This window comes from Colossoma macropomum, unplaced genomic scaffold (assembly GCF_904425465.1).
Source record: "Colossoma macropomum unplaced genomic scaffold, Colossoma_macropomum, whole genome shotgun sequence".
Lineage (NCBI taxonomy): Eukaryota > Metazoa > Chordata > Actinopteri > Characiformes > Serrasalmidae > Colossoma > Colossoma macropomum.
Genome location: NW_023495212.1, coordinates 57,737 through 78,784, shown reverse-complemented (window position 1 = coordinate 78,784; position 21,048 = coordinate 57,737). Strand labels below are relative to the sequence as shown.

Genomic DNA, 21,048 nt, shown 5'->3' with positions numbered 1-21,048 from the left:
GTCTTTGAGGGTTTTGGTAGCCAACATCATCCCCCGTCATCTCATTGTCTGTGTTAAACATTAATATCAGCATTAATAATATCAGCATTAATAATATCAGCGTTTGCCCTGTTAACTCAGAGTGATCATGATGCTGATCATAAGAATGGACTCTTCTTCTCACCCATAGCTGTGGTGTTAGATGTTCCACAATCTTGTCATCTGTTCATTTCATTTACTCACCCAGATGTTCCTTGACAGGTTCCTCCTCAATGTCCTCATGATGGATTCCTAAGAGGTCTTTGAGGGTTTTAGTAGCCAACGTCATCTCATTGTCTGTGTTAAAATTAATCACATTAATATCAGCATTAATAATATCAGCGTTTGCCCTGTTAACTCAGAGTGATCATGATGCTGATCATAAGAATGGACTCTTCTTCTCACCCATAGCTGTGGTGTTAGATGTTCCACAATCTTGTCATCTGTTCATTTCATTTACTTACCCAGATGTTCCTTGACAGGTTCCTCCTCAGCGTCCTCACGATGGATTCCTAAGAGGTCTTTGAGGGTTTTGGTAGCCAACATCATCTCCCTCGTCATCTCATTGTCTGTGTTAACATTAATATCAGCATTAATAATATCAGCATTAATAATATCAGCGTTCGTCCTGTTAACTCAGTGATCATGATGCTGATCATAAGAATGGACTCTTCTTCTCACCCATAGCTGTGGTGTTAGATGTTCCACAATCTTGTCATCTGTTCATTTCATTTACTCACCCAGAGGTTCCTTGACAGGTTCCTCCTCAATGTCCTCACGATGGATTCCTAAGAGGTCTTTGAGGGTTTTGGTAGCCAACGTCATCTCCCTCGTCATCTCATTGTCTGTGTTAAAATTAATATCAGCATTAATAATATCAGCGTTTGCCCTGTTAACTCAGAGTGATCATGATGCTGATCATGAACATGGACTCTTCTTCTCACCCATAGCTGTGGTGCTAGATGTTCCACAATCTTGTCATCTGTTCATTTCATTTACTTACCCAGATGTTCCTTGACAGGTTCCTCCTCAGCGTCCTCACAATTGATGCCTAAGAGGTCTTTGAGGGTTTTGGTAGCCAACATCATCTCCCTCGTCATCTCATTGTCTGCATTCACATAAATAAATTTGATCATTTTTCCAGCTGATTTCATTCCTGATACATTTCCACTGATCATTTCCATTACTAACCAAAAGATTGGTCATCACCTGTTTCACCATCGTCCAAGTTGCTGTGAGGGTCCTCCTCAGAGTCCTCCAGAGACATGCTCATGAATTTGTTGGTGGCTTCAGCCTCCGCTTCATCAGCCGCCATCTCATTTTCTGCTTTAATACAAATAAATACTTTCAGTATTCCAGCTTTTTCATTTTTATTGTAGATGTTTTATGTTCGTTACTCACCCAGAGGCTGGACACTTGCTGGACACCCCATCTGGATCTCCTCGTCAAACAGGATCTCTAGGAGCTCACTGATGGCTTTAGCTTCGTCATCATTGGTGCTCACTAGATTATCTTGAATGAATTCAGACAGATTAGAGCTCATATTAAGCTTTAATATTAATTATATGTGTCAATATCATCTCACTATTTGTTCATTTCTTTACTTACCCAGATGTTCCTGCAGATGTTCCTCCACATTGTCCTCCACTGAGATGCTCATGGGCTCATCGATGGATTCAGCTTCAGCTTCAGCTTCAGCAGCCTTCTTTGGCTGGGCACTCGCTGATAGAGCATCAGCAAACAGGACCTCCAGGAGCTCTCTGATGGCTGTAGCAGCATCATCATTGGTGCTCACTGGATGATCTAGAATGAATTCATACAGATTAGAGATCATATTTAGCTGAATTCCTGTGTTAATATAAATTAAGGGTGTTTTCAGACCTGAAAGTCCTGATCAAAGTCCAAACTGAGGTTCATGTGTTTGTTACATTGTAATTATTTGATCCAGCTCGTTTTGGTTGCGATTTAACGAGTGCACTAAAGAACTCTGCATGACACACCTACGTCCTGACATCATCACCACCGTGGGCTGTGTCTCCCTGTACTGGACACCGATTGGTTTGTAGAGGAGAGTCTGATGTCAGCGTGTGGTCAGTTCAGCTTCTTGTCTTTTATGTTTGAATGGAGAAAAATGTTGACTTTTGACTTTTTCGTGAGTCCAAATTACAAATAAACACACCGTCTCCTCCCCGTGAGCTACCGCGGCTCATTTTACTCTCTTCTGGTTCTTTTTCTTCCTCTATTGTTTGATGGGTGACGACAGCCTGACTCAACTTCCTATAATTGGTCCGAAAATGTGAACCATCCAAAAAAGTGCTTTCAGACTGCAAATGAATCGAACCATGGCTCAGTTTGATCTGGACCAAGACCACCTCTTTTAGACCGACCAAATGTTGGCCCTTTGATCTGAACCATGGTCTGAGGAAACTTTCACACATGCAGTTTTGCTTCAGACCAAATTTAAAAGTCTGAAGGTCTGGAACAAACAAAGGAGGTGTGAAAGCAACCAGAATTTGTTATCATCATCACGACATCTGCTCATCAACTTTACTTACACAGAGGCTGAACACTCGCTGGATACTCCAGCTGGATCTCCAGGAGCTCACTGATGACTCCAGTCTTGTCATCAGTTATGCTCACTAGATTATCTTGAATGAAGAATTAAAACAGATTAGAATTCACATTTCAATATGAACTAAATGTATTTCCACCATGACATCATTACTTTCTTTACTTACCCAGAGGTTCCTCCAGATGTTCCTTCTCATTGTCCTCGACTGAGATGCTCATGAACGCATCGATGGCTTCAGCTTCAGCTTCAGCAGCCTTCTTTGTAATCATCTCATTTTCTGCTTTAATACACATAAATATGGTCAGTTTTCCAGTTTTTTCATTTTTATTGTAATATTTTTATTTCCTTTACTCACTCAGAGGCTGGACACTCGCCATCAGAGCATCAGCAAACAGGACCTCCAGGAGCTCTCTGATGGCTTTAGCAGCATCATCATTGGTGCTCACTGGATGATCTAGAATGAATTGAGACAGATTAGAGATCATATTAAGCTGAATTCTTGCTTTTATTTTAACTAAATGTGTTATTATCATCGTACTATCTGTTCATTTTCTTTACTTACCCAGATGTTTCTCCAGAGGTTCTCCAATCATCATCACTGTCTCAGTTTCTGTATATAAAAATACAGTCAAATATGACGGGCACTGAATATTATTGAGTTTTGAAAATTATTTCAAAAACACCCTCTTAAGATGTATTTTCCAGTTATTACTCTGAAATATTCAGTTCTTTTTTCCCAATTATTCAGTATGAAATATGAATTTTTCCATATCTCATATGAATTCAGTATTTACTATGAATCTTTATGTGAGTATTGAGAATTATTCAGTCTCTGTTATGAACGTTCCATGATTATTTTGAAATATTCTTTACCTCCTATGATTTATTCACTATCCATTGTGAATTATACAGCACCTACTATGAATTATTTACTATCAACTTTTATTGATTTAATGACTTCTGTGAATTATTTAATATAAACTATTGTAAATTGTTATGTGATCAGTATTAATTATTTCACATGCACTACAAATTATTGAATGCCCCGTATGAATTATTCATTATCTATTATAAATGATTATATAATTATGAACTATGAATTATTTTGTATGCACTACGAATTATTTACTGTCCACTATGAATATTCAGTATCCATTATGAATTTTTGAGTATCAGCAATGAATATTCAGTGACTTCTACAAATTAATCAGTATCTACTGTGATTTATACAGTATCCAATAGGGATTATTCAGTATCTCCTATTAATATTTATTGACTACTATGAATTATTAAGTCTTCATTCTGAATTATTTAGTATCTGCAATGAATTATTCAGTATCTACTATGAATTTTACGGTGCCTGCTATGAAGATGTGGTGATTCCTATGATTGTTCAGTATGTACTATGAACGCTATTGTATCTACTATGAATTATACAGTAAATATTACAAATTATTATGTGACTACTACAAATTCTTCTGTATGCATTATGAATTTTTCAGTAACCATGGTGAATTATTTAGTGTCTACTATTAATATTTAGTGACTACTATGAACTACTTAGTCTTCATTATACATTATTTATTATTTGCAATGAATTATTCAGTATCTACTTTGGATATTTAGTCACAGCTATAAATTATTCAGTACCCACTATGAATTTTACAGTGTCTACTATGAATATTTGGTGTTCATTACTTTTATTCAGTGTCTGTTATGAATATTATCTCATTAACTCACTCAGAAGCTGCTCCATTTGTGCCTCAACCTCATCCAGCAGCGTATTCATTAGACGTTTTTTGGTTTCATCCGTCTCTTCAGTGAGGTTCTGCTGTTGTGGAGGTGCCGTGTTCTCCGGCGTCTCAGGAGAGATGCTTTTAAGGCTGCCGGACACGAGGCCTACTGGCAGGTCCACAACATCAGCCTCTTCCTCCAACTTTGCTGGCTGCTGGATTGTTTGGCTCCTTTTTTCTTCTTCTTCTTCGTCTTTGTTCTTGTTGTTCTTCCTTGCTTTCTTCCACTGCATCTTCCATTTCCTCCCGCTCCTCTTCTTCTTTCCTTTCTTTTTCTTTTCACTCTGCTGCTCCTCCTTTCTCTCGCTGTCTGTGTCCGAGTCCTCATGGACTCGGCAGCACAAGAACCAGAGGCAGCTCATTGTAGCAGCTGATCTCTTCACGGCTCCACACGGAATGTTGTGGAACAGCCGTGTGACGGAACTTATCTGCATCACCTTTATGACATCACAGCCTGTAGCCTTTAGTCCATTATGACGTCAGAGCGCATTGTACATTATATTACGCTCACTGCTGACCAATGAGGGAGAAGCTACAGTCAAGTGGACAGAATGTAGTGACCCTTGAGGAAGAGAAATACATTGAAAACACTTCATCATAACTTTCATTAACATACCATTAACTAATGATTAATAGCTGTGAACCAATGATGAGTTCATGAGAATTTGAAATGAACAATGTTTACAAATGACAGTTCATGTAGTTACCAATGCATGTATTCATATTTACAAATATGTTAATGAATCACTTGCTCATCAGAATTGGAAAATGAATAAATGACTAGATAATGAGGCTTTGAAAATCAGCAAATGTTCAACGATAGTTCATGTTGCCAATGTGTCCATTCATACTTTCAAACATGAACAAATCATTAGTTCTTAAGAATTTGAAAAGGTACATAGGTTCATGATTGGCAGCTTGTGTATAACAGTGTGCTGTCTCAGAACAGTGTGTGGCGCTGCTACAAGTGTATAACACACAACGGTGCTGCTGTGGTTCTACATACCTCAGTGTCACTGCTAGGCTGAGAGGGCTCCAACCCCCAAAGGTATCCAATCAAGAGCAGCTCTGTGCTCCTGTTCACCTACAATGTGCTTCAGCAAGGCAGATGTGTCTAATAAAGTGACAGCAAGTCTATATTATGGCTAAATATTGAGGTAAGATATAATAATCATATAATCAAAAAAGATCTTTTAGTTCTGGGCCCTTTTCAGTGCATAAAGTAAGTTAAAACGGTTCATAATTAGATTATATATACTTACAAGTCATGAATAAATATGTATAACTCATATATGCATCAGTTATAGACTTTTTTGCAGTACCTGAACTAAAGTTGAAACTCTTTATTATTGGTTAATATTTCTAAAGGCCTACAACCTATTAGTGAATATGGATTAAATTTCATATGCATGTTAACACATTATCACTCCTTACATACACTCATGTATGATTGGACGCCTCCATACAGTAATTCGTAATTAAGAAACATTAATTGATTATATATAAACCTTTTGACAGTACCTACTCCAAAGTGAACCACGTTCACTATTTCTTAAATGCTGTAAATGTTTATCAGCCACTGGCATTTAACACATGTTTACCGGTCATCAGTGAATTCAAACTAGGCCAAGAGTGAAATTAAACAATGACTTTAATTGGCATTTGCTCACCAATTACACATAAACAATGCAGCCATTTGCTCAACATAAAAAAGTGTTGATGAACCATAACTTTAAAGTCTGTAGTGCACATGATAAAAACATCTACTGGCATTTCTTAGCAAAATCAAGAAGCTTTTCTTTTCGGGAAAAAGTGCTGGCCAGCTCCTCAAATTTAGGAGGTTCAATAATTGCCAGCTCAGCAATTGGAGCCGTAGTCACAATGGTATTCTGGGATACCCCTACGGCCTTGTATGCTGACACGAATGATTTCCTCTTCTTGTAATGATTCAGCACCGCTTTGTATCTCCACATAACCTCATCTGGACCTCGAGCTGAAGTAATAAACAAACACAAAAACATGTCCACAACTGAGTCCATCAGCTAATTATGTTGTGTTAACATATCAAAGAACTACAGCCTAATGATTGTCTTGTCATGACAAAGTGCATTGATTTGAAATTGGCCTATGCGCTATATAGGAAAAACAAAACTTTGTGGACAATGTTTGAAAACTGACTCTTGCGGGACACTTTATTTTGAGTGATCCGTTTTAAATGAAATAAACACTCAACAGACTTTCAGTAACATCAACAACATACCAGTGATGTAGCAGCAGTGAATACATTCAGTAGATTATCAGGAGACTTTTAATTAACTGTGTAAATAAAATTTGTTTATAATCTGCTGAATTCTGTTGTTTTTTCACTTTGTTTGGAGTTCATATCTGTAGATGTACAACCTGAGGGGTCACTGAACATGTAACAGGTTTAATACAGACCACCTCAACATCCTCGACAAGCTGTTACAGACACACTGACACCATTCTGTACCTGGAGCTTCACTGGATTAGGTTTTGGTCAGGGTTCAGGTTAGGGTTAGGATTAGTGGCAGGGTTAGGGTTTGGTTTGAGGTAATGTTGGGTAAGGTTAGGTGTTGCTTAATGGAAGTATAATATAAAGTCTGCTTTGTAACATAACAATACATCTATTTAATTTAAGTAATGTATCAACAGAACATCTTCAAGATATTTACTTCAGTGTATTCAGATGATTCACTACTGCTAATTCACTGATATGCTGCTGATGTGTTGCTGATACTCTGGAAAGAGTTAATTAATGATCTACAAAAGACCACTCCAAATAAAGGGTTACCAATGTGGTCAGCCAGCTATAGTTCAACATCAGTGCAGCAGCGTAAAATATTGGGAGAGTCTATTCAACATAAATGATGAACTAACCTAACTTTGTGTAAATAGACCACAATATAGAAATATGTACACATATGCAGTGGACTGACGTGTCTTTTTTCTGAATTTATTCAAACTCTATTTGATTTTATAGTAAATTTAGTTTTGGCTAGTTTATGTTTATGAACAGAGACCTACAGATGCAGTTTAGTAAAGGAAAACTCATTTGTGAATCTGAGTTTAAAGCAAGTTTTTATTAAACTTAAACTTGTAACTAAGTTGCAAATAAATCTTAAACTGAAACTTTGCTTGTTTGTAAAAAGTTATTTCAGAGCCACTCAGTTCTACTTAATGGAAACTGTCTGCCTTCAGTGTTTTGTGCTTATGCTTTTGTATAGGGAAGGCCAAAACTAACATTTCAGGGACTTAGAGACCAGCCGTGTGACATAGGGGCCCCAAACCTGGCCTACTTAGACTAGGCCTTAGGAGGATGGAGTATGTTGAGTTTTAAGGTACTAGGTCAAAAGGGCAGCGTACGGCGACCCTTTATATTTGCTCAAATAGGCAATAGGCCAAAACTAACATCTCAGGGCCTTACAGACCAGCCACGTGACATAGAGGCCCCAAACCTGGCCTACTTAGACTAGGCCTTAGGAGGATGGAGTATGTTGAGTTTTAAGGCCCTAGGTCAAAAGATCAGCATTCGGCGACCCTTTATATTTGCTCAAATAGGCAATGCTTTTGTATGGGAAAGGCCCAAAACTAACATTTCAGGGAGCTTACAGACCAGCCGTGTGACATAGAGGCCCCAAACCTGGCCTACTTAGACTAGGCCTTACGAGTCATGTTAGGCTACATAGCGAATCATACTAAATACTAAAACATTATATCACTGCACTTAGTAATCATTCTTAACATGTATTCTGTTGCTGTACTTATGTTATAAGCTATCTTGTCAGGGTATATTAGTTCTCTGCTGTAGGAGCACTCTGTGCTGCATGGTGGAGGAGCAGTGATGCTGCAGGTCAGTAGTGCTGAGTGCACCAGCTTTCCTCTTTCTTTTTCTCCCTCTCTCACTCTTTCTTTTGGCACAAGAACCACAGGGGTGATTCAACTCAGCCTGAAGACTCCCTACAATGAGACAGCACCCCCACCCTGCACCCTGAGTCTCAACACCCTGGGTTTGGCAACTATTTACCTTATTTTTAATACAGAAAACATTAAGCTTCCCAGTGATGTGGGCTTTGTTTGTGAAACGTCTAAATGCAGTGTCACAGTTTTTTGTTGGTGTTGTAATCTTCAGTAATGGTCATTTAGTAATCGCTCCTCTGACTTGAGCCAGCATTTCTCCTCTCTGTGTCAGTGGAGAAACCACATTCTTTTCTTATCTCCTTTATCCGAGCGACATCTTCATGCAGCTGAGCAAACCATGGTGGAGACTATTTGGAAGGACGACACGGAGAAAAGGGCACAGACAAACTCCTTGACATGCTGTTCATGTTTGAGTTTATTAGAGCTTTATTTAATGAATTCATTGCAGTAATTAAGTGCATAATAAAAAGACAAGATACATGAAATATGTTTATGTGTGCAAACAAATATAAATAGATGTGTTTTAATATGTGTTTAAATGTATCCTTTTTCATAGCAGATTTCTGCACATGCAAACCAAACAGAAATGTCTTTGGCTCTTTCTGTCTTATCTGGAAGTCATAACGTTCACATTAGTCATCAAGTCATTATATTGTAGTATTACTCGTAAGATTATTTAGACCGTTATCTTGAGATTACTGAAACCACCATGAATTAAAGATAAATTAATATTTCAAAAAAATCTGATCTGAATTTTGAAACTTTCATTCCCCTCCCTCTAAATATATCATCAAACATGAGAATGTTTGCTCTTAACTACCATACAAGTTTAAGACCTTAATAATTATAATACTAAAAAAATATGGAATAAACAACAGCAACTCGCTTTGTAACCAATGTCACATTAATGTTAACCTAAAATATGTCGACAAGGCAAATAACCGGAGCTGTTTAATCCTCAAATAGGAGCGAATTTTAATTTTAAAAATCATATTGATGTAACTACATACAGATGTTGGTGTGCTATATAAATATTGTAAATCAATGCATTTATTGACTACTAATCACCAAAAGATGCAGTTCTGTCTCTCTGTGTTTATGGGTTTAAATTGCCCGCCAAGAGCGTCCTGGACCTATCTGAAGTCTACGTGTATCACGTGGTCGTCACGTGACTTCTGTTGACTTGACTCTCCACTCCAGAGCTGTGTAGAGAGAGTCACAAGAGCCGGTTTATGAGCCGCCTGGCCAGAGAACTTGTAGAGGAGGGGAAAATTACCACTCTATAATGTCTTCTGGGTTTCTCGAACACTAGAGGGCGCTCCCGAGTGACTCCAAAATGAATGCGTTGATATGGAGAATTTGACCAAAATCACAGTTTATAAATGCTTAAACATTTTTAACGTAAAAGAATACAATCATTTCCCAAACACAGAGCAGCATAAAACACTTTAACACCGCTGTTATATTTTTAAGAGCTTTTAAACTCGAGGAGTTTAAAACGGCGTCTCATGTACGTCCATGACGTCAGTGAGCGCGAACAGCCGATGAGCTGCTCCGCTCGCCAATCAATCATCACGCTCTAGCAGTAAAGCCCACCTCCTGCTGCTCAAAACCCGTTTGCTTCTACTTTCTAAAATTAAAGGAAAGTTCTGGTTCAGTGATTAGAAACTATTTTAACTGTTCGTTTTTAGCCGTTGAGCTCCATTCGTTCCCATTCATTGAGGACTCCCTCGCGGGCGCCCTCTGCTGTTCAGCAGTCCTGTTTTTGATATAACGGGGGAATAGGAAGTGGCCAACAGTGGTCAACAGAAGTCACGTGACTCTTTCTACATGGCTCTGGAGTGACGAGAGAGTCATATGACTTCTTTTTTTGTAGACAATCTATTAAGACATATCTGATGTATTTTGCATGAAATATCGTATCAAAGAATTGGATGCTGTATCCTCTCATTCTGTAAACTAATGAGCAGTAATATAATATTAATATAACAGATCATATGTGTCTGTGTGACTCTACAGCTCCAGATTACAGCTTAAAGAAACGTCTAATCTGATCTGATGTTGTTCCTCCTCAGACACAGAGAAAGAAACTGATGAGTGTGATGTGAGGAGAGAGAGAGAGAGCAGTGAAATGAGGAGAAGATGCAGTCTTGATCACTTCACTCATTTCTGAGGTGAGTCTTCTGTTCCTCAGTGCTGACCATGTCCAGTCCTGTGAGACTCTGTCCTGCACAGTTTAGTCTTTTCTCTGATCACAAACACCTGATTGACCCCCTGAAGGACTTTATACTGAACTGATGTGTTAATAAATGTGTTATAACAGAGAGAACATGAGACTGAATCTGTGCTCTTTTCCATTCATTTCATCCACATTTTCACAAATCTGAGATCTGAGCTCTTCTTACTCAGACCTGCACTGTCTTTCTGTCTTTAATCACATTGATTTCTTTATCAATATGACGTTTGTGTCTATTAGACTTTATGATGATCATGATGTTCCTACGTTTCTCCAGGTTTCCACCAAAGTTCAAGCAGCTCAGATGAAGAAAGCTGGAAGATTAATGGTTTAATCTGACTGTGTTTGAGAGAACCTGGTAGTTTCTATTTAAACTGGACTCATATTTGATTTAGTAGAAGGTGTTGCAGCTCCTGAAGGGATTTTAGAGGAACTCTGTTACAGTAATGATGTATTTCTATTTGGTCTTTAACATGTACTGTATTCTGTATATACTGTACAGTCTGTTCACACTGAAAAGCTCAGTATTTTCATCATCATAATGCTTAAAACTGTTCAATCTGTTTATCGTCGCTGTCCAAAGAAAACCATGTAAACCTCTGAAGCTCAGTTTTGTATTGTAGTTTATTATTCTTTGGCTGATCATGTAAACAAGACTGAAAAAAGAGGATCAGGACAGAAGCTGGTTAGTAGTGTTTTCAAGGCCTGGAATCAAGTAAAGATTTTGTTCATCTGAACTAAAAGTTTGTTTATCTTTGTTTGTTACTATATTAACTATTTTGTAGGTTGAACTGACACTTTTTTAACAGTGAATGAAAAAAAGAAACATTATTACATCAGAAAAACATTACAAAACAGAATAATATATCTTTATTGTATAAAAACAAATTAATAATAAGAAGTAAAACATCCAGAACTTTGCTTTATCCAGCAAAGAAAACAGTTACAGACACTGTAAATACTCACTGTACCTGCTCTGCAGTGTTCAGTTACATGTCCTCTCCCTCGTGTTTATACATGAACACTTGCTGATGTTCTGGGCCCATAATGCACTGTCCATTAGGAACAAAATAGGAACCACTTTGTATAAATGGTCAACACCTGTACTGGACAGCAATTAATCAGCAGTTCATCTCTAGAATCATTATTATTATTTGGGCTGTGATTGTTGTCTGATATAGTATTTATAGTTTAGCAAACTAAAGAATTTTGGAAATTATAATCACTGAATGTGTTCAGTATTAGAAGAAGTGAAAACTGTTGCTGGTTTGGCCCAAACAGAGCGCTGCTGTACTGACAGTGTGAAGAGCTTATAAAGGACAACTCTGTACTGAAAATACTTGTTAGCAATTGTGGGAAAAAAACTAATTTAATAGCCTAAAGCCAGAGTTCTGCATCATTTTCATGCTATAATAAACAGCATAAAAGGTCAAAGATAACTGCCACACTGGGCTACACTGGTAACTGTTACTCTCTCTGCTTCTTCTCAGTCACTCCTGCACTGATGAACTCTAAAATAAATGGTTTTGGGGTCTTACAGTTTCACTGAGAATCTCAGTTTCCATCTGTGGTCCATCCAGAGGAGCACTGATCATCTTCTCACTGAGGGAGGAAGGACGGCAGGTCACTCCTCTGAGACGTCTCTGAAACTACTGTCCACTCATTTGGCCAGAAGATGTCAGTCTAACATCCATTTACAGGTTACAAGGTCGAAAACAGGATCAACTAAGAAAGCAACACTTTAAATAAACTGATCAAAAATATAAACACAACACTTTTACTGAAAAGATTCGACTGAAACTCCACAAACAAATGATGGATCATGACACATAATTGCCACAACAGTATCTGACGACCATCTTCCTGCAGCAGTGAGACTCATTTACAGAAAAAAAACTGGATTCTGGTGCAAAACGAGAGCAAAACCAAGTGTACTCTTATAAAGTCTACACAAACATAATGACACAGAAACAATGGCATTAAATTAAAACACAGGAAGAAAGTGAGGGTCTCTGTAAAAAGACCAGAGAAGTATGACTAAGATAAGATTAGAATCCTTCATTGGTCCCACTGTAGGGAGATTTACAGTGCTACAGCAGGAAAGACACAGCAAAGCACTCAAAAAGAGTAACAAGAGAGAATTAACAACGTATTAACCTTATTAATTACTTAACAAGGTTACAGTTTGCTACTTATTACCATATTTACACAATATATAAAAATAAAATATAAACTCTATCCTTCATAAAAATTAACAATAAAAACATTACAAATAAAAAAGCAAAAGAATCTTTAATGGATAAGGATAAAGTGTTAGGATAGGATCAGGATAATGTGTATAAGGATATTTACAGTATTGCTCATGGATTATTGATTATACTGCACACAGTAAACGGTGATGAATTCCACAGTTTATGTTCTGTAGGTGTGTGAGGTCTAATGGGGGGTGGAGGAGGTTCTACTGGGAGCAGTGCTGGTTCTACAGTCTAACAGCAGCAGGAAGGAAGGACCTGTGATGGCCTCCTTCACACACTTGGGGTGAAGCAGCCGGTCACTGAAGGAGCTGCCCAGTGCTGCCAGAGTCTCAGTCATGGGGTGGGAGCTGTTCTCCAGTGTGGATGCTAGTCTGGATAACATCCTCCCGTCTCCCACCGTCTGCACTGGGTCTAGGGGGCTTCCCAGGACAGAGCTGGCCCTCTTAATGAGTCTGTCAAGTCTCTTCCTGTCCACAGTTGAGATGCTGCTGCCCCAGCAGACACTCCATAAAAGATGGCTGATGCCACCACGGTGGCAAAGAAGGTCCTCAGGAGCGCCCCCTGCATTTCAAACGACCTCAGTCTCCTGAGCAGGTAGAGTCAATAGAGTCAGCTCTGGCCTTTCCTGTAAAGTGCGCTAGTGTTATCTGACCAGTCCAGTCTATTGTTGAGGTAAAAACCCAGGTATTTATAGGAGTCCACTCTTTCAATGTCCCTTCCCTGGATGTTCGTTGGTGGATGGGAGGCGACTGTGCCTGCAAAAATCCATCACCATCTCTTTGGTCTTCCCTGTGTTGATCTGTCATCCACAAAGTCCTGGGTCAGCCCTCTGTACTCCGACATCCACACAGTCCTGGGTCAGTCCTCTGTACTCCGACATCCACACAGTCCTGGGTCAGTCCTCTGTACTCCGACATCCACACAGTCCTGGGTCAGTCCTCTGTACTCTGACATCCACAAAGTCCTGGGTCAGTCCTCTGTACTCTGTCGTCCACAAAGTCCTGGGTCAGTCCTCTGTGCTCACTGTCGTCCTCATCTGTAAGGAGAACTTCTGTAGATGACAGTGATGATTAAATGAATGTAATGCTGCACAAATCCAGTGTAATATTTCGCTGCTCCAACACATCAGCTAATCATCAAACCACTGAAAGACAGAAATAACTCATGTAACTCACCACAGAAATCAGTGAGTATATCGAGACTGAGGCTCCTCTTTAATTCACTGCTCTCTCCCTCTTTCCTCACATCACACTCTTCACTCTGTTTCCCACTGACTGAAGACGAAACACAAACACTTAATCATATATTTCATTATAAATGATGCCCATTCAACAGGTACAATTCATTATTTTCACTGTTTCATATAAAAGTTGACAAGATTTTGAAAAAGCTTTTTTGAAACATTTTTGCGAGCCTTTTATTTTGCAAAGGCTTTTATTGTGAAGTGAACAGAGTGATGTAGTGTGTTAGGTGACTGGTTCATGGCAGGGAAACACTGAGAATGATGTGCTCTGTCAGAACATGTGAGAGTTCAGTTGCTGTGAGGCGTCATAGGTGTGTGATCATGTATACACGGCTCAAACCGCCGCAATCAGATTTGAGGACCAGAACTATCTGTTTTATAAGAAACCTTTTCCAGTATCTGTGGATCGGTGAAGAAACAAGACAAAAATGTATGTATGTGTTTATCTGAGCTGCGCAGACTCAGGGCTTGAACCTAGTGTTTCTCCACGCGCTGCACTGGGACGTAGAGGCCGTCACCTGTTTCACATTAAACTTTAGACAGAGGAAATTTCTAAACCCTCTACATGATCATAATATCACAGGCTGTAAAAGCGTCTGCTGTGTTCAGTGTCTCTGTAAAACCCACCTGTACAGCTCTCTGAGGGGTTTCTCAGTCTCAGTAATGTCTGGATGACTCTCTTCACCTCTGTTAAAGGCTCTGTTCTTATTCTTTCTTTCCTCTTACATCTTCTGTTTCTGCTCTTCTGGTGATCCATTTTCCCTCCAACAGCTGTTCTTCTCCAGCAGCTCTCTCTGCAGTGCTCTTCAGAAACTCGGTCACTCTCACTCTGCTGCTGTATGACTTCTGCAGGGGGAAAATCTGGGTTCAGTGCTGTCAATCATTAGTTGAATCTTTCAGGCAACACACATTACCAGCCAATGTGCTTCTCAATAGCCAGTCAGGAATATAAGCTGGTTCTTTTTTGGCCCAGCCACTGGTCACTGTCCCAGCAGCAAGATTACCTTCACTAAAAGGCCTGCCTACTGGACTGTCCACTTGTTTTGCTTCTTCTTAGTGTAACATGAGGGTGTTGAACAGGCAGAGTTATGCAGAGAAAATGAACATGTGAAAAAATGCAGTTTTATCCCTGGTTGTTGCTTGATTCAATTCTGCTTTTCAGGCCATCCTGTCATCATTACAGTAGTTAAATCACAGAAGTGCTTGTTAACATGTAAAAATACAAATGATGTAAACCAATAAACTGAAAAACATTTCCAGATTAACTTTCCCAGCAAGTGGTTTAGTTCCATTTCTACTGTGGGGTTCAAACTACACCACCAAGACAGGAACACAGGCTTGTGGATGAGGTTCAGCTTATTCTGCAGTGATTACAGCAACAACATTAGGCTTCATTCATACTGTGGTCAGTTTATCTGTTTACAGCTGTACTCACTATTAACAGTGTCAGATATTTATACACCTTATTAATTACATTCAAACTCACTGCAGTCTGTGTCAAATTTACAGTGTACTTGTGAATATGAAATAGTAGTTTCACCTCAACTATAACAGAGTAAATACACAGAAATCAGAGAAATACTGCATCTGGTAGTGAACACCAAAAAACAACCTGTCCAAACTCGTGGCTGAACCAGCTCTATAGCCTTGTACCTCGTAAATACAGCTTATACCAGTAAAAACTGGAGTTATAAGCACAAATATATAGAAATACGGAAAATAAATGATGACAGTGACCGTCTACAATGTCTGATTTTTATACAAAATATACTGCCTACGGATTAAGTAAATAGATTACTTTATATGGTAAAATAAAAAAGGAAGGAAAATAAATAACCTTGTAAATGTAGTAAATATTACACTAATATTTACAATAAATACTATGTTAACAGTGCTGATAGTCAATACTCAGTGTGTACAGACTGAATAGCACACAGAAGTCACATTCAACAATATGTGAAGACCCCTCCCCCAAAAGTAGCCCAGGTTCTGCTTCATTCATCATTTTACAGCTGCTTTCACACAAACAGAACCTAACAGCTCAGTTTCCAGTCATGTGGAACCTGTTCTTACATTTGTAGTCTCTGCTCAGTCCGATTAAAGCTACACTACACAGTACTGAGGGGGTCACAGGCATCGCATCATACATACTACAACACTGTTACACTTAAAGGACTGGACGTGCCTGTGGGTCACCACCTCTGTATGCGGTGGAGTGAGTGCAAGTGTGGTCGTAGTGGACAAGGGGAGGAGAAAAGGGCAGATCCACCGATGCGTCTTCACCAAAGTGCTCCAACGAGAACATTTACAGATACGAACAACGCAGACAAACAAACAGAAGAGGAAAACAAACGAGGCTCCGTGCGGCTCTTTTTCCCCGACAAGATCTCTCTGCACTCCGACCCCACCTCAACAGAAGAGAAGCTGCTCGAATTTCTCCCCGGGCGGATCCATTCTGAAGGGTAGGTTACTTGAACACACATCCCTTACCACGGCAGAAATATGTGTTACCCGCTCACCCTACATACCCCACACATGTAGCTACACAGACGGTGTGTCTCAAAACCTAGTGAGCTCTCTAAGTAGCCGCTGTCTACATACGCGGCTGTCTAAGTAGGCAGCGTCCAACCGTCATCTATAAATGAGACGCTCTAGTTAGACAGCAGTGACGTCGCCGCTTGCCCCGCCCACTGCACGAAAACCGGTGTTACGGTCAATTCAGTTCTCCCTGTTCCCCCCTCATTGCGCATGTCGAAATGACGTCTTCAGTCGCCGCTCCTCTGAGGGGCTTAGATAGGCTTAATTCGTTTGTGTTTGTGCCTTTATTCCGTCCGGTTCCTCGCGGTAAGCGAATTATCATGTTGTTTGTAAAATGGCTTGTAGTTAAACATGTTTTAAAGTGTAAAATGTGTTGTTACAGATGTTTTAATGCTCAAACACTAGCTACGTGGGTTATCTTGCTAATGCTAGTTTTGGCTCCGTTTCCAGCTACTCTGAGTAACATAAACTGGATTTAATGCGCCATTTCTGATTTTAATAACCGCACATGCTGACACATTCTGTAGTTCAGACTTTTAGTGATTTTTAAAGTGATTTTAAGGTGTATTTATGTCCCATATCCTCATCAGTCTCGCCAAGTTCTGTAAATAGATTTGAAACATTTGTTGCTGAAATAAATAAACTGCATTACACAGCACAATTAGTCTGTGTTATTATTGTTAGACTACGTATCTCAGTGCACCTAGGAGGTTAGTTTCTCTATTGTCTTTGAGGCTGAAGTCTTACTGTTATGGTACTGATGTGACTTGTCTTTACAGTAACTTTTATTCATATTATACCACATTTACACTGAGAATACAGGGGGAGTGGATTTAAACTGCAATAATGCTGCTGAAAATCTATATAAGTACAAGATCATTTTACTCTGTAAGTTTTAGTCAATCTGTACCATCTTTACACTGAGAATACAGGGGGAACATCTTTAACCAGAGCCCTGAAAAAAGTGGTTTCCCCTTGTATATTACAGCTGGAGTGGATTTAAAGTGCAATAATGCTGCTGAAAATCTATATCAGTACAAAATCATTTTACTCTGTAAGTTTTAGTCATATTATACCATCTTTACACTGAGAATACAGGGGGAACATCTTTAACCGGACCACCTTTACACTGAGAATACAGGGGGAACATCTTTAACCGGACCACCTTTACACTGAGAATACAGGGGGAACATCTCTAACCAGAGCCCTGAGAAATTACATTATATTACAGCTGGAGTGGATTTAAACTGCAATAGTGCTGCTGAAAATCTATATCAGTACAAAATCATTTTACTCAGTAAGTTTGTAAATCTGTACCATCATTATTTGAGCAAGTTTATTTTATTCAGTGAGTGGCTTCTTTCTTTTAACATTCTTTTTTAAATGAGCGGTAAATGGAATAACGGATTTATCCAGTGCTTCTAAAAAGTAATTTCCAGTCACATTTGACAATCTTTACCTGTGATTACTTGTTTGATTTTCCTCAAATTGAATTACTACTACAAGCAGGTGTACTACACTGCAATGTTGGACACTTTAACTGTATTAAATTAATGTTATGTATTACCACGTTTAATGTAAGTAAACAAGTGGGAATGCATTTGCGGCTTGTAATAAAGTTATTTTTTACCCTTATATATTAACTGGGGTGTTATCAATGTCAACAGTGCATCACTGTCATACCAGGCAAGCTACAGATAAAAAAAAAGTTTAGAATATCAGAACAGGAGATTTTAATTTGCAATTCAGTAGTAAATTATGCATATAGTGCAATCATGCAAATACAGGTAATAAGCCAAACCAAATTATGTAAAGCCAAATTTACACACCTTAAATACTATAGACAGTCAACTTAAATAGTAGTTAAATTAAAAAAGGGTATAGACAAATAAAGTGTAGTTAAATTAAAACACAATGCAAAGTACTATTTTCAAAAATAAAACACCGTCTCAGTTAACCTTATGTCCACTTTGCTGCACATGCTGAGCAATGAAAGTCTTCTTCTGCTTGTGGGTTCCCAACACATGACTGGTGGAACCATCTGTTACATCCATCGCAGGCAATCTGAATAATCAAACAATTACAATTTCAAATTATCACATTAATGTAATGCCATGTGACAATCAAAGAGCCAAATTAAAGCTAGGTAATAATCGTTGGTTTAAAAACTAAAGCAGGGTGTCTGATTTTATCCATGATGGGCTGATTTCTATTAAGCAGGAGCACACCTGATCAGGACTGAAACAAACTGATACAACAAATAGAATCAGGTGTGCTCCTGCTTATTTGGAATGAAAACATGCAGCCAGCCCTATCTGGATAAAATTGGACATGCTTTTAAATTGATAATTCTGCGTTACCCATTCACGTGGGAACACTGGATCACTTGGGTTGATCTCTTCACCACAGAAGTGACAGAGTTCAGATAAATCTTCTACAAAAGTGAACAAATTATATTTACATCTGTAAATCTGTTACACATATAAATATACTCTCATTTATTTATATGTAAAGACAAATATGTAAAGCAATGTCAAGAACAGTTATTGTAATTGTTCCCTTTGAGGAACCTTTAGAGATATGGGTGAACCACTCACATCTACAACCATTTACATCTAACCATCAGTAGCAGTAGTCCATACAGCACAAAACACTTGTACTTCTTTTCAGTACTTAAACAATCATGTCCAGAAAAACTGTATATTAATGCAAACATTTGCATTTTGTGACTCGTTGAACTTTAAGTATTATTTACCTGATTCCTGCAAAAGAGTCATTGCCATTTCTTTCCTTATGAGATTAACTGCCCTGTCTGTGTTTAAGAAGGTGATAGGCTGGTCTTGCAAGATTTTTTCAGCAAACTGAGAAAAAAAGAAGGCAAGGGGCTTTACTAATTTATATGACTACATAATACATTTATTGCAGTACCTAATGAAAGCATACCTTGCAAACAAAGACACCACATGATGTGACATCTCTTTGTACTGGGTGGGGAATAACATCACATGTCCATCTTGAAACTTTGCAGCCTTTATTCCTCATAAAGGCTCTGCAAAACAACTTCAGTAAATGTTCATATGCATATTAACTTTTTAGAAGACCCTAGATTTTTTAAAATAACTTCTTACCTTGTGGTTTGCAAGCACTTGTTCACCTTGGTTTGTGACTCTCCCTGTTCTTTTTTGGGATGGATAAATTACCTAAATTTACAAAAAATAACAATCAACCCTCAAACTTGTTCTTGCAATTCTATATGCATTATAGCATGGGTGTCCAATCCTATTCACAAAAGGCTGGTGTGGCTTCAGGTTTTCATTTCAAGCAAGCAAATCATTTAGTCTCAGCCTTCAAACAACTGAATGTGAGCTCCTGCTTGGTTAGAACAAAAGAATTGCAGCCACACTGGCCTGTTGTTGATAGGTTAGGACACCCTGAGTTATGCAGGTTCACTAAATCTGATTTCCAGTTAATATCAACACGATTCTGAAGTGTATTCGTGGACACTCACAGCAATAGTCCAGTGATGATGCTCATTTATGACACCCAATAGAACTTTATATTGGCTTGCATCACACTAAAATTAATAATAAAAAAAATATTTAATAAAACATACAATTTATAAAGTACTATAATATACAATATAGCTACTAAGCAGATTATGTAAAATTAGATCTAAACAGATGTTAAAACTGCATTACATGCTTACAGTTTGGAATTAGGTTGATGTACCTTTCTTAGGATTTGATATGAACCTTGCCATAATTTGGTCATCGCAAAGCTGTCAATCATGTAGGCCTTGTCCTCATTCTCCTGATTACGTTTCCTCACCAGTGTGAAGATGTATGCATTTATAACCTTCAGAGACATAAACTGACTATGTATAGTAGTGACAGTCATGTCTTGAATATAGCCGAATATACGCTATAAGGTAAATTCTTTTCTCACAATCTTGTGTGAGGAAATCAAAGTATTATTAATTTAAACTACTCAAGAAACTATAAATCCATCAAAATTGTACTTGGGTACATGTACCTGACTAAATGAAGCTTGTTAATGTACACTTCTGCAATTTATTGCCATATTGAAGAAAGCCCCTCTTTACACTGAAAATGCAAAATTCAGTACCTCGCTCTCCAGTTCTTTGCCAGGTGCAAGACGTGCAATGTCCATGTCAAATGTTTTATATGGCCCAATTTTGGCCATCAAGACACAACCACTTCTGCCAGACCAAACTGCTTCAATACCTGCCAAAATTGTGAACACAAGTGTAAAAAAATAAATGTTAAATACAGGAAATTGTCTGTTCAGAGTAGAAAAAAGTGGATAGAGTACTCATAATTAACAGCAAAAGAATTATTTAAAAATATGTATGCATTGCATATAAATTTTGAGGTAAATAAACTAATACCTGTAACATAATAACAATAGTTAAGAAGCAACTTACTCGTCACACA

General features: G+C 38.4%; 1 protein-coding gene across 2 annotated transcripts; it reads right to left on the bottom strand.

The window, feature by feature from the left end:
* Positions 1 to 2,495: 2,495 nt before the first annotated feature.
* On the bottom strand, positions 2,496 to 5,700 carry LOC118801178 (calponin homology domain-containing protein DDB_G0272472-like). 2 transcript variants are annotated; one of them, XM_036561355.1, is made up of 6 exons: positions 5,390 to 5,603; positions 4,331 to 4,945; positions 3,153 to 3,200; positions 2,946 to 3,044; positions 2,757 to 2,867; positions 2,496 to 2,666 (listed from the first exon to the last, which is right to left on the bottom strand). In XM_036561355.1, exons 2-6 carry the CDS (start codon positions 4,815 to 4,817, stop codon positions 2,566 to 2,568), a joined length of 846 nt encoding a protein of 281 aa, XP_036417248.1. In that variant the 5' UTR covers positions 4,818 to 4,945; positions 5,390 to 5,603; the 3' UTR covers positions 2,496 to 2,565. The 2 variants fall into 2 exon arrangements, with proteins under 2 accessions (XP_036417248.1, XP_036417249.1); XM_036561356.1 differs by having other exon boundaries at positions 4,331 to 5,700.
* Between the last annotated feature and the right edge of the window lie 15,348 nt (positions 5,701 to 21,048).